Genomic DNA, 16770 nt, shown 5'->3' with positions numbered 1-16770 from the left:
ACACAATAGCTTCCATCGGCTTCTCGTATCGCTTTTGTTGGTGTGTCTGCCACACTGTAATCTATGATACATACGGGCAAAATGCATTTCGGTATTGGTAAAACACTATTAATTTTGTTTTTTGTTTCTACTTCGTTTCTCTTGGAAAATTTACAGGAGACATTGCTTTGCAGGTTACTGCTTAAAAGAAGCTCTGGCACATGAATCATTGCGAATGTACCCCACCTAAATCCATATTTTAACTTTGTTAAAATATATGTCTTTTGGAGACCCCAAAGCGGCAAAACTGCATTCCCCCTACTTTACAAAACCAGTTTGACTTGTATTATCGACTTGGAAAAGACAGATGTATGAGACATCAGTTAACATGTTTCCTGAAGTTTTTTTTTTGTTTATTTAAGCCTACGTCCACAGTAGCCCTCCCAACTAACTCCATCCCCTCTCTGTATTTCGACACTAAAAAAAAAAATATCGTGTTTAAAAGCCACCGGCAAGGTAAATTGCGTTTTTGGTATAATAAAGCAGCTTTTATTTCTATATTTCATATTTATCTATATTAATATTATTAAGGCTAAGGCCTCCTCTATATAATGTAGATGCTGCCTTTAATAAGTGCCCTTTTCCAGATGAGGGCTTCATATATATTCTAAATATATATTGTCAAAACAAAATAAACGGTTTTGGCAAATTCGACAGGCCACCGTCACGTACACGAACTTATTTTATGATGTATAAAAACAATGCCTTCAATGTTTTTTTTTTTCAAGAGGAGAACGCAAGGAGGCTTTACTGTGTGTAGTAGAAATGTATCTTCCGATTGGGCTCTCAAAATATTAAAATTCAACATAGAGTGGAATCAATAAAGGGCCGTGTGGCTGTTCTTCAATTTACCACAGCTCCTCTACATGTCAGTTGAAGAGTTTCTCCTCAATCTATTCCAAGGTATCAATACAAACAAAAGTAATCTTTTAAGAGTTCTAAAGACAATACACTATTTTTTAATACATAAAACCAAAAAGGGAAAGGGTATCCTAGGCATGCTCCTGTTGGGTTATAGCCTTTACTGTGCTGGAGCACTATTACAAACGGCAGAACAATAATAATAATAATAATAATAGTAATAATTTTTTTTCAGGAATCATGTTGTCTGATGTCCCATACATCTGTGTTTTCCTAGTCGATAATACAAGTCAAACTGGTTTTGTAAAGTAGCGGGAATGCTGGGGAGATGCAGTTTTGCCACTTTGGGGTCTCCAAAAGATATATATTTTTAACAAAGTTAGTATATGGATTGAGGTGGGGTGCATTCGTCATGATTCATGTGCCAGAGCTTCATTTAAGCAGTAACCTGCAAAGCAATGTCTCCTGTAAATTTTCCAAGAGAAACGAAGTAGAAACAAAAAACGAAATTAATAGTGTTTTACCGATACCGAAATGCATTTTGCCCGTATATATCATAGATTACAGTGTGGCAGACACACCAACAAAAGCGATACGAGAAGCCGATGGAAGCTATTGTGTTGAGATTGTGTTATCTCGAATGACATACCATTGATCGCTTTATTGTCCGATTCGTGAGTGTGACTGTGACATAGAGTTTGTTTTGGTCTTGTTTTAGCGCAAGATCATGTCATACATTTTGACATATTTGCCCTCTTTCTAAGCAAATTAAGACACTATAATACTGTCATGAAGCATATCGATCTTTTCGCTAATATATTCTCTTTCATGTAGAATGTTTACATTTTGTGTTAATTGCTGTTATTTATAAAACAGTTCAGGATTCTTGAAAAAATACTCTTTTCAAATTATAATTTGCATAATTTATGTAAATTAGATAATAATAAACAAGGATATCCCAATTATTTTATGACAATTTTCTTCCCTGTCTTACCCTAAGTCTTTATTTCCAATTTTAGGGCAGTTCTGGTGAAATATATATTCTAAATTACTTGTTTATACTATATCGACATAATATGCAAATTTATGCAAATTACTTGCTTATTTGCATAGATACAGCGTGTCTCTTTGGATGAATCTTTTTCTTTTGACTCAAGGAACATTTGTGCCAAGTGGGACATTTGTACTAAAAAATGCAGCGTTCAACCTCTTAACAAGTCTACTACTTTGAAAACCAGCTTGTTCTGGTCTCAGTTGCCCATCGACAGCCCTTGTTAGTCTCTGGATAATAACTTTTGTTAGAATCTTGCTTGGGATAGACAAATTACTATAGTTGCTACACTTGCGGAGGGAACCTTTCTTGTGTAGTTTGATGATGACCCCTTGTAACCAATCATCTGGAACCTTTTTAACCTTCCCATATGTCAGTGAAGAGAGGATGCAATATATTCGCGGCCAGATCTGGATCTGCTTTTAAAAGCTCAGTATCAAGGTTATCTGGTCCTGGTGCCTTACCATTGTTAAATTTGATTGCCTGGACGATCTCAGCTCGAGTTGGTGGATTTGTATTGATATCTAGGTCAGTTTCTGCTTCTAGAATGTTAGCTTCAGTGGCAGGAGGTGGTCTATTGAGAACTTCAAAGTGTTCAGCCCATCTAGTATCCTGTTCTTTTTCAGTAGTAAGTAGCCTACCATCCTTGTCTTCTATTGGTCAGTCTGAGTTTTTACTGTCTCTGCCACTAATTATTCTGGTCAACTTCTATACTTTGCCGTGCTCACCAGCCTTTGCAGCCTCTTCTGCCTGGCTAGCTAGGTTGTCCATGAAGGCTCGTTTGTCAGCTCTTGACTTTCTTTTAACTAATCTGTTTGCTTCTTGATATTTACCTTTAAATGTCTCTTTTAGCCTATCCCACTTTGCACTCAAATAAAGTTTTTTCGCTTCCCTACGTTTCACTACAGTTTGCCATGTGTCTTCAGTCATCCACTCCTTTCTCTCCCTCTTTTTTTTCCCTTGACATGTTTCACTTGACTTCTGGTATGCTGTTTTGACCCTCTGCCACTCTTCATTGATCTTGTCCTGTTCTGTCTGAGTTTCTTCAAGGTCTGCTAGAACCTGAAAACTGTTCTGAAGCTCTAGTAGAAATGCACCTTTGACTCTGGGGTCCTTTAGTTTGTCAATATCAAATCTTGGCTGTTTAACTTTACTTGCACCTGATTTTCTGAGCTTAACTTGTATTACTGCCAGCACAAGATGGTGGTTACTAGCAGCATCTGCCCCCCTCAGGACTCTAACATCTTGGAGCAATCTTCTCCGCGCACCATTTATCATGATGTGATAATAATGATAATAATAGGCATTTATATATTGCCATCAATCTAGAAATATTCTATTCCGAGGCGCGTTGTTATTATTACCCCGGCTTTAGCTCGAGCTGCCTTTCAGCGCTCATGCATTCAAGGAATTAATCCTGCCGGGTACCCATTCACCTCACCTGGGTCGAGTGCAGCACAATGTGGATAAATTTCTTGCTGAAGGAAATTACGCTATGGCTGGGATTCGAACCCACGACCCTCTGTTTCAAAGTCAGAAGACTTATCCACTGGGCCACAACGCTCCACAAAAAATCTGATCAATCTGGTTTCTGTCCCTTCCATTTGGTGAGTACCGTGTCACAGTGTGAATGTCTTTATGCTGGAAGAGTGTCCCCCAATAACAAGGTTGTTAATAGAGCAGAATTCCATGAGGCATTCCCCATTTTCGTTTTTCACCCCACATCCATACTTCCTCATAGTCATATCGTAACCGCTGTTGTTTCCGACCTTAGCATGTAGATCCCCCATCACAACCTTCATGTCATGTCCAGGGATACTGTCAATCTCACGCTGAAGTTGCTAATAGAAGGCATCCTTGATTTCATCGTCATTGGTTTGAAGTTTGAACCAAACTTGGATGGTAGATGTACTTAGGCGACCTGCATGTTAGATATAAATTTATTTATTTCTGTTAAAAAAATGATATGATCAAAGTAGCAGTGTAAATACCTGTTCAAAATAATACATACTCACAATAACGTGTAACGCTGCAGTTCGAAACAGTCAAACAGGGAGGACCTATGGGTCATTGGTTGAGAAATGCTATTAGAAATTGAAGTTTTTAGACTTGGATTTAGGGCAGATAGCGCTGCATTTTCCATTTCAAGCATCAAGAACATGACTGCTGAAAATTGAGGCCTTCCTGATGATTTCCTGCCTTTAGTCACAGAAGTCAAACTGTAAGTGAAAATGATTTTTGACTACTGTTCATTTGGTATTATGATTGTGTCATTGAGAAAGTCAAGGGGTGGTATTCTGAGATCCATTTTATCTCAGATAAAATAAAATATTTTATCTCCGTTAAAATCGGTGAGATAAAATACCCTTAAAATCTCTCCGAATTGGTATTCTGAGAACCATTTTATCTTCATTTTATCTCTGTAAGACACACCTATTTTTTAATCAATATCCAATTAGAAACGCGCTTTTATAGCTCTCTCATATCACTCAACCAATTAAAATCTATTCCGCCAGGAGGTGTGAAAGGGGCCAGATTGCGTCAATTTATTGACTTCAAATACGCTTGTGCATCTTTACGGAGATTTCTTTTTAACAAAAAGGACAATACTCTCATCTTTTTTCGAAGTCTATATCGCATCTTTTCAAACATCTTTTCAAAGACAATATTAGTAAAGAAAAGTCTTATGAAATACTCTATGATTGTACAGGAACAACGTTAAGGTGTTATTCTAATAAGTATATAATTTTTCTTCATTTTCATGTCACCATGTGGGGTTAATTCACCTAGAAATACTGGTGAAATCAACGTCGCAGAGATAAAATAGCCTCTACCCTCTTTTAAGTTTATTTTATTTTGTTCTTCAAAGTAACTTGGGCGCAAGCATATCATCCGCGTTGCAATGGCCAGATACGCGATGGGTATGTGTACGCAGGCATTGTTCTGTTGCGTATCATTTGTAGAAATGCAAGATAAAATTTATACGCAAGATAAAATCTAAAATTTTATCTGAGAGATAAAATCTCATCTCAGAATACCAATTTCATTTTAAGAGATAAAATAAAATATTTTAAAGTTAAAATGACCTCAGAATACCACCCCTGGTCATTAAAAAGGACCATTGAATTCTGTTTAAAAGAGAAGAGTGTTAGTTTATACTAAAACTATCTCCAATTTAATTAATGTCATGTTAATTAATAACTAATATGAAGGAGTTGAGTTATTCCAGGACAAAGATTGAGTAACTTTTGAATCTCAGAAATCAGAAAGATTTTGTACTAAAAGGAATGCTTTTTAGGAAGGAGTCATTTTCTTGTTATATGTAAAACATTTTGAGGACTGATCATGCTTATTAATCATTCGTGAGATTAAAGACATATGAGTATTATGAAGATTGGAAGAAATTATTCCTTTGAATACTGGAATTAATCTAGGGAATCACCTGTATGAATATTGTGAAGTTTTACAGATACTATTCCTTAGATTGTTTATAGTTTACCAGTCGAGAATTAATCTAGGGAAGTATATTAAAATTGTGAAGATTTGAAGATATTATTATTCCTTAGATTATTTATAGTTTGGGTAATGTTTGTTTTTAGATGGGTTCCAATTCCGATTCCACTCGTTCCACTGGTTATTTCAATTCTGGTTCTGAGTTTGTTTTCAACCGCCATTACAGTAGCCGTTCCGGTCCCATCTCCGTATCCAGATCCACCATGATTATGACTGTCAAATCTCGCTATGGACAAGATTTGTAAAGAGAGTCAAAGGGAAGACAGTTCCGTCGTCAGATGATGTAATTATGTAACGATTCGTCAGTATCAATGAACTTTGAACTGGAGTGATTATATCACCTTATAAAGTGGATTACTTTGTATGTTATTCCAAAGACTTTTATTTTATATTATATTGTGATTTGTACTCTGAAACAAAGCCTTTGAATCATTGTTCTACAAGAACCTGAATACAGTTTTAATAAATTCTTGGAACTGTATTTTTATTGTGCATGTAATTATTTCATTTTATGTCCTCTTGAGTTACTTGGGTGTGACTGTTGGTTGCGAGAATTGATTGTACGTCATCTTGGGTTGACTTGGGTGTGACAGTCATTTTCAGATCAACATTGGAGTTTATGTGCAAGACTCTTATGACAAGTGTTATCCCATCCCAGTCATTTTACTATGAAGTTTTGATACAATTCTGTTGCATGCCCTTGCAAATCACAATATTTACTTCAATAACTCCATACATCTACTTGATTTGCTAGTTCAGCCCTCTGGACTGCCATACCCGAATAGAACTCCCAAGGATTTAAAAAGCGCGAGCGCGCCCTCTCCCGTTCAGGCTTACTACCCATGATCACCGCGCAACTAGCGTCCATCTTCCTCTTTTGCTTTCGGCAAGCCACCTGTCAAGACGTGCTCAGATAAGTCTCCTAAGAGCTCAAATCTTTTTGAGCTTTGGTATATTATTTTCGCTTATCTGTGGTGCATTCTCCCTTTTAATTTCAATCTTTCCATTTGTGTGTAAGATTGTGTTCAGAATTTACACTTGGCGTGACTTTTTAGACGTGTTTTTGGAAGACACTTAAATTGTTTTTCTAACGTTTGAGTTCTCGTCGCGCCGCATCGCTAGCGCGTTCGCGAGGCACCGGGCTTGGCCTGCCTACGTGGCAGCAAGCCTTCACCACCTGTCATGGTTATTGTTCTTCACGTTCAAAGCGTGGTGGCTTTTGGTGCCGTTTTTGAATTAAATTCTAGACAGCCTCTACACTTTGTTGTCGAGGGTGTTATTGTTATTTCTTTTTGCAGGTTGGGATCTTCAACTCTGTTCCTTCCTTGCTTTCTGGAATTGATTTATTAAGATTTTCGATTGATTATTGATTGATTAATTCTTCAATTCTCTTTCCTTTCTGTTCTGAATAAATTTCTTAATTGATATTTTATTCACAGGCGGATCTTAAAGCTCAATTCCTTTTTCCTTCTGTTCTGAATAAATTTCTTGATTGATATTTTATTCACAGGCGCATCCTAAAGGTCAATTCCTTTTCCTTTCTGTTCTGAATAAAATTCTTGATTAATATTTTATTCACAGACGCTTCGGGGATTGTTTAATTCGGCTTACGCAATTATACCTGATGATTGTTTGGTTATTCAATCCCCCCTAAAAAAAAAAAAAAAAAAAAAAAAATTTTTGTTCTTTACAGGTGGGGTCTCCTTCCTGTTAGAAATTTTTTTTTGACCTGTCCCGGAATTGTTTTCTTCGTTCAATTCCCTCTTCCCTCCTAGTCTTATATATTTTTTATTTCGACAGGCGGGCTCTACGATTCCCTTTGAGGATTTACTGGGTCGTTCTTCCTCTTGGAATCGTTACTAGAGACGTTCCTCCTTCCTCCTGTTCTGAATTTCTTTACCTTTCCACAGGAGGTTACTTTTTTTTTTCCTCTTGGAAATTATCGTAAAATTTCTCTTATCTGGAATTATTTGTCTCTCAATCCCTTTTCTTCCTGCTCTGAAATGCTTGTTTTTGTGTTTCTTCGCAGGTGGAAACTTCGTTCTCTTCTGAACTTGCATTCATTTTTGAATTTTTGTTTCGAATTTTTCCTTCGGGCACAAAAAAAAGAGAATATAGTAGGGGAACCTTGTAGGAGTTTCTTTTTTCAAAGTCTCCGACCTCCTTTTTCTTACAGGCAGATACCTAAACTATTCTTAGGTTCTTCTTCCTCCCTACCCCTCCCCTCTTGTTTTGTTCTGTTTGCTCAAACAAACTCCTTTTAGGAGGAGGGAAAGACCACTCCGGTCTCCACTTTTAATCTAAGCGAGATCTTTGTAAAAAAAAAAAAAGAAAAAGAAAAATTCTTGTTATTCCTTTTTCAGGGTAGAGAGAGGTATCTTTGAATGGGACTAACACAGCCCCAGAATACCTGGTGCCCTCCACGGGGACCGCCCCGATTGCAAGTTACAGAAGTCGGCCGCCTCCAGGCGAGCAGGAGGGACGCCGCGGTGAGCGCCCAGCGGCGGTGAGTATGAGGGTGCGTCGATCAGCATTCCGAATTTGCGGTCGGATGCTAAGAGAAGGAAGGCCGAGACTGTGGTGCCACGGTCTCGGACAAAGGAAAAAGTGGTAGCCAAGGCTTCCAAGCCTAAACTAGGTCCTGCCGCCGCAGCACCCATAGGGCTATGCGACCCACCGGCTACCGGGTCACCAGAAGTCCGGAGGGAGAGTGCGGTTCTCTCCCCCCGGCACAGGTCAGGATCTCTGCCGTATAAGTCGTCCTCCGTTGACAGCATCGGGAGAGATCGCCCAGCCCCTGACCGCGAGAGGCGTCACACAGACTGTAACCACAATCTGATCGTGACCACAATCTGACCCCGTCAGATTCGGGTGAAGTTTCGTTGTTGGCGGCCGCCCTGCCAGGGGCGGCAAATCGTAAGAGATCACCCGTGCCTCTTGTGCCTTCTTCTGCTCCGGCCACGCCGGCGGAGCCCGCAAAATAAGAAGAAGAAGAAGAGGTCGAAGGAGAGGTCGGCCAGCCCTGTTGCCATGGGCATTCCTCCTTCAGACCCTCTTATCGGTGGCCAGATGTTACAGTCATACATGTTATGCTGCTATATTCTGCTACCGCGAGAGGCATCACACATCGGGCTGTGACCACAATCTGACCCCGTCAGATTCGGGTGAAGTTTCATTGTCGGCGGCCGCCCTGCCAGGGGCGGCAAATCGTAAGAAATCACCCGTGCCTCTCATGCCTTCTTCCCCGGCCACGCCGGCGGAGCCCGCAGAAAGAGAAGAAGAAGAAGAGGTCGAAGGAGAGGTTGGCCAGCCCTGCTGCCATGGGCGTTCCTCCTTCAGACCCTTGTGTCGGTGGTCAGATGTTACAGCTATTCATGCTGCTACATTCTGCTACCGCGAGAGGCGTCACACATCAGTCTGTGACCACAATCTGACCCCGTCAGATTCGGGTGAAGTTTCGTTGTTGACGGCCGCCCTGCCAGGGGCGGCAAATCGTAAGAAATCACCCGTGCCTCTTGTGCCTTCTTCTGCCCCGGCCACACCGGCGGAGGCCGCGAAGAAGAAGAGGTCGAAGGTGAGGTCGGCCAGCCCTGTTGCCATGGGCGTCCCTCCTTCAGACCCTTGTGTTGGTGGTCAGATGTTACAGCTATTCATGCTGCTACATTCTGCTTTCGAGTAGTGCGGGTTCACCCCACCCTCGACGTCTACTCACCCCGCTGATGCCCCTGAGCATCAAGCGAGACAAGTGGGCAATAACCACCAGACACCCGGGAAATCCTCGAGTGATTCTGTTAAATCGCCAGCCAGTGCACCGACTAACCGGGTGCCCCAAGATCGCGTGTGCTTTCCAGCATTTTCGTCGATCTCAGAGCACGTGTCCCAGCCGACACGCGGGGCCACCCCGGCGCTTACTGGACAACCCCCCGGTTCAGTCCATAGAGCGAGACTCCCTTTACGAGGACAACCCCTATCCCGCGGTCGACTTTTCAGTAAGCGCTCAGGCGCTGCTTGACAAGTATCTACCTCACATCTACCCTCCGAGCGGGGGTATTGATGAAGCAAGGGAGTCCATATTTTCTCGCCCCGCCTCTTCAGGCGCTCCGAGCTCAATCGGCCGAATTGGGGGTCTCGGAGAGTGACGGGGTCGCTCTAGACGAGGCGGCTCCTACGACGAGGAAGCCGCCAGCTCCGTGGGTGTAAACCCACCCCCGCTCTGCTGCTGCCCGGAAGCGCCAGGCTCCGGCGCCGCCGTCTCGAAATTTTTCAAGCCTCTCGAGGCTAGCGAGAAGGCAGAGGCGGGGGGGGGGGGCGATTATTATGCAGGTACTCCCGAATTCGCCCTCTACGTCAAGCTCACATACGGCGACGACTCCTTCAGCGGTAACTCTCTCCATTCTTCCCCCTAAGCGGGCCCGTAGATTGGAGGTATGAATCTCTTACATACCGCATGCCGCACTTCTCTCATGAGAATGTTTGGCTGCTTTGAGAGGACAACCTATCACGTCCGCGGACCGTCCGCCCAGGCGACGGGACCGTCGCTTTTCTGGCCTGAACCTCACTTTCTATTCGAAAGTAAGGGTGCCCTGTCTTACTTAGCTCCTACCCTTGCAACGCCAGAGTCAGGGCTAGTACAGACACCCGTTCTCCAGCGATCGCCGCTGAAGAGAGGGCGACTCTGATATGAGCACCATCACCGCTCAGCGGTATGTCTCACTATCTCATAGCTCTCTGAGCTTATGAGTATGTATATCGGATCTGAATGTCACGGCGATTAAAAGTTCTCCTGTGCTTAATAATCGCTATGCCTTCACCACCCGGTGCATTATGGTTATGTTAACCTATTTGTCTCGTATTCGGGCGGCTCGTACGAACCCTGCCCGAGCTGCCATCACCGGTCGTCCCCCGGACACCGCCGGCAGCACCCGCACCGAATACGTGGAAGGAATCAGCTTTTCATATGCTAGATATCCCTCCTGTTGACATTCACAGCTGTTCCCCGAGTCTTTCCCGGTTGGGTAAACATCATCTCGGAGGAAAGTAACCGCCGTACATCTCATGAGATTGTTGGCTATGTACGCGCGTTCAAACTTGTTTAAAGCCCCAGGATTCTCTGTCGGCATTCTATGCCTACTTTCTGGGCACACCCACCGTACCGGGTCGGCGAGTTCACACCAAACTGTACACCGCCAGACCATCGGTCGAGCTCTAACTGTCTATCTTATAGACTGCCCTCTATGTGGGTCAATCTTGCGGGCGTCTCCGCCGCTCCCTCCTTGTGCGGAGTGGTCTACGGTGGATGTCTTTACCGTGCCCGTTAGTCGAATCGGCTTCTTTCTTAGAAATTTTTTCACGGCACACTCAAGTCGCCCGCATGCTGCTTTCATCCTCCTTCCATGCAAGGCATGAAGCCAGGGTCACCGCACGACCGAGGATGATGTAACAGTGGATGAATGTATGCTTATGCCTTCCTAACCACGATCACTACGACCCGCCTTCTCTCGGGCCGACTGTGGATGAGCCTCTCCATGTAAGTGATTTACTTCACTGGAGTTCCTCTTAGAAATTTAGATTCTCATCCCCCGCTGCTTAGGGCGTCATTTTTGCCGCCCCCCCGCAGCTTTTTGGAGCTCCTTATCTTACCGATATCGGACTGTTCCACGCTGCCGCAACCGGCGCCGGCGGTGCTCGCTCTTACGATCACCTGAGAAACAGGCCTTGTGACTGTTTTCATAAACAACTGGTTCTCACCGCAGACTGATGGAAATTTTGTGTTTACTTCCTCAAGTCTCCTTCGCTTGTTTCTTCAAGCGAGGACTTCGACACTCTTAGCCAGTTTCCGTCCCTAACTTGATAGGACAGGGCCGTTGCTACCTCATTCGATTCCGTTGGGAATGTAACGGTTGAGGTATCATATCTGGCGATGTCTGTTCGTTTAGAGCATCTCTTGATGGTCGTTTACACGTAATATCGTGACAGATTTTTTTTCGCCAGCTCCCTCTGGCGTACACTTGCTGCTGCTAGGGATTCCCCCGCCCAGCGGACAGCCATCGCAGCCTAGCCTCACGGGCTCTCTCGGCGATGGTGGCTTGAGCCAAGCCACCTCTTCCACCGCGGGCACTGCACCCTCAGATGGGTGCTTCAATCAGTATGGGAGAAAGGGGATCCTGAGTTCTCTCTCGATCACTCGGTCTAACACACTTTTGTCGTGATGTGTACCGCGCTGTATCCCTGACACGCCCGGTTGAGCTGTTTTGACCAGACTGCTCTATTCTACATAGGCAACATGTCCGCGGCATTCCTTATTAACAGGATGGCACTCAGTCGCTTTCTCGACCCTTGTCTGCCTTACGAGTGGTTTTCTTCCTAAATCCCTACTCTCCGTCGTTCCTAGTCCCCTTCGGACCGCTAGTAACTTTTTACCACAGCTCTCTATCAGAATTCTGCAGATTTCTGCCCTCACGCATTTGAGACAGATATCGAATTCTGGACGCTTTCTCCCACGCAGAGGCTTAATTCTGAGATATCTCGCCTTCTCAGATTGGTCGATTGATCACTTACTGAGCCTTAAAAGCTTCAGTTTTCCGATCACGATTCTTGTTGAAATTTTCAACAAATTTCAATTCTTACGCTCTAGTCAGCAGGTGATGTTGTTCTCCTGACACTAGGCCGAGGGCCCATGATACTTAGTATTCCTGAGTATACAGGGCATTCCTCTCGAGGACATTTTTGAGGGCCGCCTTTTGGCGCTCAACTAACTCCTTCACTTCTTTCTACTTGAAGGACATTCCGTCCAGCGAGGCGAGATTTGCTGCTTCGGCGCTTAAAGCAGCTGCGGCTTTTTCCCCCTCTCCCTAAAATTCGTTGTTTTTGTTTTTTCTTTTAAATTTTCTTAGGCTTACAATTGAAAACATGCCTCCCTACGGTTTGAGTCCGTGCTGGTCTAGCAAATCAAGTAGATGTATGGAGTTATTGAAGTAAATTATGAAAATACTTACCTGATTTTCTTATTTACGAGATAACTCATACATCTACTTGATACCCTCCCACCGACCCTCCGCCTTGCGTAGCAACATGTTTCAACGTATGGGCTTGCGAAAGGTGAGGAAGATGGACGCTAGTTGCGCGGTGATCATGGGTAGTAAGCCTGAACGGGAGAGGGCGCGCTCGCGCTTTTTAAATCCTTGGGAGTTCTATTCGGGTATGGCAGTCCAGAGGGCTGAACTAGCAAATCAAGTAGATGTATGAGTTATCTCGTAAATAAGAAAATCAGGTAAGTATTTTCATAATTTCCAGGTGAGACACAAATCGCTTTTGCCTTGTTTCATATTCTATTTGATATGTATGAGGTAACATAAACATGCAATTTTAGTTTCAGCATTATTGAAAGGCAGTGAATTGCACTGTCACTGCATTATCCAATTAAATTTATAACGATAAAAGGGTTTGTTGTAGTATTGGCCAGTCATGGGGAAGATTTTAGTGTACATTTGTCAAAATTCAGATTTACCAGATGAAAATGTCTTCCTTTTTTCTTTAGTATTGACTGGGCATGGGGTGACCTTGTGAATGCTCTCTCTGGACTTTTCTGTGCATCCTTAAACTTCATTGATGAAACAAGCACAGTCAGACATCCACTCTCTTTTCGACCACAAGGAATATCTTCAGGTATGTCTCATCATTTTACTTTCTCCAATGCTTTAGTTCATGGACCCCCAGTTGTTTTTAACTTGTTTTATTTGTAAAGCTTTTCAGAAAAAAGCAAATTGAAATTTAAACTCTATATGAACAGTCAGTACTTCACAGTGCATTTTTTTATTTTACCTTCATACTATAAATATTTTCAAGCTATCTTTTTGTTAAAAGAAAAAGCAGTCCAAAATCTTGCCGCAGGCTTATGGGACAAGCAAAAGATTGATGTAATCCTGATTGATTTTTCGAAGGCCTTCAACTGGGTACCACATGAACGCTTTCTGGTATCGGAGGTCAGCTCTTGTCCTGGATCTGTGAATTCCTCATAGGACATATCCAACAAGTGGCACTAGAGGAAGCCAAGAGTGGCACATCAATTCTATCTTCTGGAGTGTCCTAGGGGTCTATCCTTGGGCCTCTGCTCTTTTTGTCTCACCTGCGAAGCAAAGTGAGACTATAGGCGCCGCTTTTCCGACGGCGGCGGTGACGGCGGCGGCGTCAACATCAAATCTTAACCTGAGGTTAAGTTTTTGAAATGACGTCATAACTTAGAAAGTATATGGACCTAGTTAATAAAACTTGGCCATAAGGTTAATCAAGTATTACTGAACATCCTATTAGAGTTTCATGTCACATGACCAAGGTCAAAGGTCATTTAGGGTCAATGAACTTAGACCATGTTGGAGGAATCAACATCGAAATCTTAACCTGAGGTTAAGTTTTTGAAATGTCATCATAACTTAGAAAATATATGGACCTAGTTCATGAAACTTGGACATTAGGTTAATCAAGTATCACTGAACATCCTACATGAGTTTCACGTCACATGACCAAGGTCAAAGGTCATTTAGGGTCAATGAACTTTGGCCGAATTGGGGATATCTGTTGAATTCCCATCATAACTTTGAAAGTTTATGGATCTGATTCATGAAACTTGGACACAATAGTAATCAAGCATCACTGAAAATTTTGTGCAAGTTTCAGGTCTCATGATTAAGGTCAAAGGTCATTTAGGGTCAATGAACTTTGGCCGAATCGGGGGTATCTGTTGAATTACCATCATAACTTTGAAAGTTTATTGGTCTAGTTCATTAAACTTGGACATTAGAGTAATCAAGTATCACTGAACATCCTGTGCGCGTTTCAGGTCACATGACCAAGGTCAAAGGTCAATGAACTTTGGCCGAATTGGGTGTATCTGTTGAATTAACATCATAACTTTGAAAGTTTATGGATCTGATTCATGAAACTTGTACATAAGAGTAATCAAGTATCACTGAACATCCTGTTCGAGTTTCAGGTCACATGATCAAGGTCAAAGGTCATGTAAGGTCAATGAACTTTGGCTATGTTGGGGTTTTTTGTTGAATAACCATCATATCTCTGTAAGTTTATTGGTCTAGTTCATAAAAAAGTGGACATAAGAGTAACCATGTATCACTGAACATCTTGTGCGAGTTAGAGTAGTATTCAAAGTCAGCACTGCTGCTATATTGAAACGCGTGATGCAGGTGAGACGGCCAGAGGCATTCCACTTGTTGGTCTATATGAATGACCTCCCTGACTTTGTTTCAGACAGCAATCTTTGAGTATGAGTAATACATGGCGTGCCATTTCCAGCAGTTACAAAGAGTAGACATCCAAATTTCACTCCAGAGCACATTGTGTTATGTTTTCGGGTGCTGTGATTTTTGTCACAAGCTTTGTGTGTTGGTATGTGAATGTTTTGCCATTTGTTAAGTGTAATTGACACTTCGTGCCAGAGATCAACCAATGGTCACTCAATCCCTTGTTATAAAAGCAAGTAGCGACCAGCCTGCTATAAAATGATGCGGGCCGGCATGCCATTCTGCTATGCCAGCTCTCGCTTACCAGTGCATAATTACCTTGTGAATGTGTAGAGAATTTGGCCTAGAAGAGAATAAAAATATAGATTTGACAAAACATTCACTGTGCACTTGCATAATGTAGTTCTGCACTGCAATATTTGTTTTACTTTACCTTAGAACTCTGCGTTATCCAACGGTGTACACGCCAGGCATGTTTTTTATTTTAATAACTGGGATACATCCATATAAATATTGATATTCATCCACATGAATGACTAACCGAAGACAATAACACAAAATTCTTGCACAGTAACCCATCTCCCTGACCAGCTTATGACAATCGTCTGCGTTCGCGGAACGGGGATGGCCCCACCCTTTTGTAAAACCGAGGGGGGGGGGGCTTTTCTCGAAAGGCTGTGTTAAAGTTCATAATTCTAATCTGGTAGAGAGATAGGGTTCCCATGCACCCGAATGATATTTTTTTTTAACCTACATTTTTGTAATCCGTAAGATGTCTAGTGAATGAATTTTGATGTTCCCAAAACGAAATGTTTTTCCATGGGGTTCAAATTCAAGATAACGTCCAAAATGGCTGCCATATTCATGGGATTTGGATTTTCGTACATAGATTCCGACACAAACATTCATGTGCCACGAAATTAGTGTCATATGAAAGATAAATAAATTTTCTACAAGTTGATACTATTCATGGGTGATGAAAAGGTAATTTGGCTGAGATTTTAATAAGAAAACTGTAATTTTGATATTTTTTCCCAAAAATTGAAAATTGGCGGAATACATGATTTACCATAAATCCAAAGAAATTAGTGGAATCGCCTCAAAAATTTCTAGAAAACTTTCCTAATGTACAACTATTAAGTGGACGAAATTGCAAATTGACATCATTTTTCAGTCACAAACTTATAATGTCTCAAACTTGAAAATTCAATTTTCAGAAATATAGCTTTTTTACTGCATATCGGAGACTTGGATATAATGATGTATATTGTCACATTTTCAACCCAGAAAATGGAAATAGGCCTTAATAAAATGCGAAATTATCTATTATTTTGTCGGTAGAATTTACTACAATCCCTTTATTTTTCGATTTAAAGTCGGTTGATATAGCTTTTGAAAGAATTGAGACTTTTTGCCAAAATTTGTATGTTTTTGGTAAAAAAAATTGCACATACACTGTTATTGATCAGATTTATTATGAATATCAGTAATAAATGCACAATCTCAACATTGATATGAAAGAGGATGTATCAACGAGAATATTGGCAGGCTTCATGCCACCATAAGTATCTTCATTTGCTTCAGATATAAGGAAAATATGCTGAATATATTTAGCGATTTTGCGCTAAAGTGAGGCCAAAAAGCAACCTCAGTGTGGCAGTCACACCCATGAAAACGATTGCAAAGTGATGAATGGATTGTCATTCAAATAATACAATAGCTTGGATCAGCCTCTCGTATCGATCGTGTTGGTATGACTAACACACCGTAATGTACAGTATGTAATGTGCATGGTAATAGAAATGTATCTGATTCAGAAGGATGTAAAGGCAAATAAGGTGTTTCTGTTGCATCATAAAGAAATTTATTTAATGAAGTCTCTTGGAAACAGTTATAAGATACACTTGCACTGCTGGTAATAGAGATGAAGTTCTGACACATCAATACACAACTCAAAGGAACATGTCAAAGCTACCCCCACTTTATCTGTATTTTGAATCTATGGCCTGTATTTCAAAATCAGGTTTATTTTCCAACACATTCTAACTC

The 16770-nt window shown here is 41.8% G+C and overlaps 1 protein-coding gene and 1 long non-coding RNA gene across 2 annotated transcripts; one reads left to right on the top strand and one right to left on the bottom strand.

Annotated features, from left to right (window-relative positions):
- Positions 1-2659: 2659 nt before the first annotated feature.
- Positions 2660-3229, bottom strand: LOC121406818. The gene has a single exon (XM_041597688.1). The coding sequence runs from the start codon at positions 3227-3229 to the stop codon at positions 2660-2662; it is 570 nt and encodes a 189-aa protein (XP_041453622.1).
- A 304-nt stretch (positions 3230-3533) lies between these two features.
- On the top strand, positions 3534-13580 carry LOC121408120. The gene is made up of 3 exons (XR_005969000.1): positions 3534-4172; positions 5551-5747; positions 13002-13580. It is a non-coding gene; the product is annotated as an uncharacterized LOC121408120 (long non-coding RNA).
- The last annotated feature ends 3190 nt before the right edge of the window (positions 13581-16770 follow it).

The sequence above is a fragment of the Lytechinus variegatus genome, chromosome 2 (genome assembly GCF_018143015.1).
Source record: "Lytechinus variegatus isolate NC3 chromosome 2, Lvar_3.0, whole genome shotgun sequence".
Classification (NCBI taxonomy): Eukaryota; Metazoa; Echinodermata; class Echinoidea; order Temnopleuroida; family Toxopneustidae; genus Lytechinus; species Lytechinus variegatus.
This window is presented reverse-complemented; position numbering and strand designations above follow the sequence as displayed.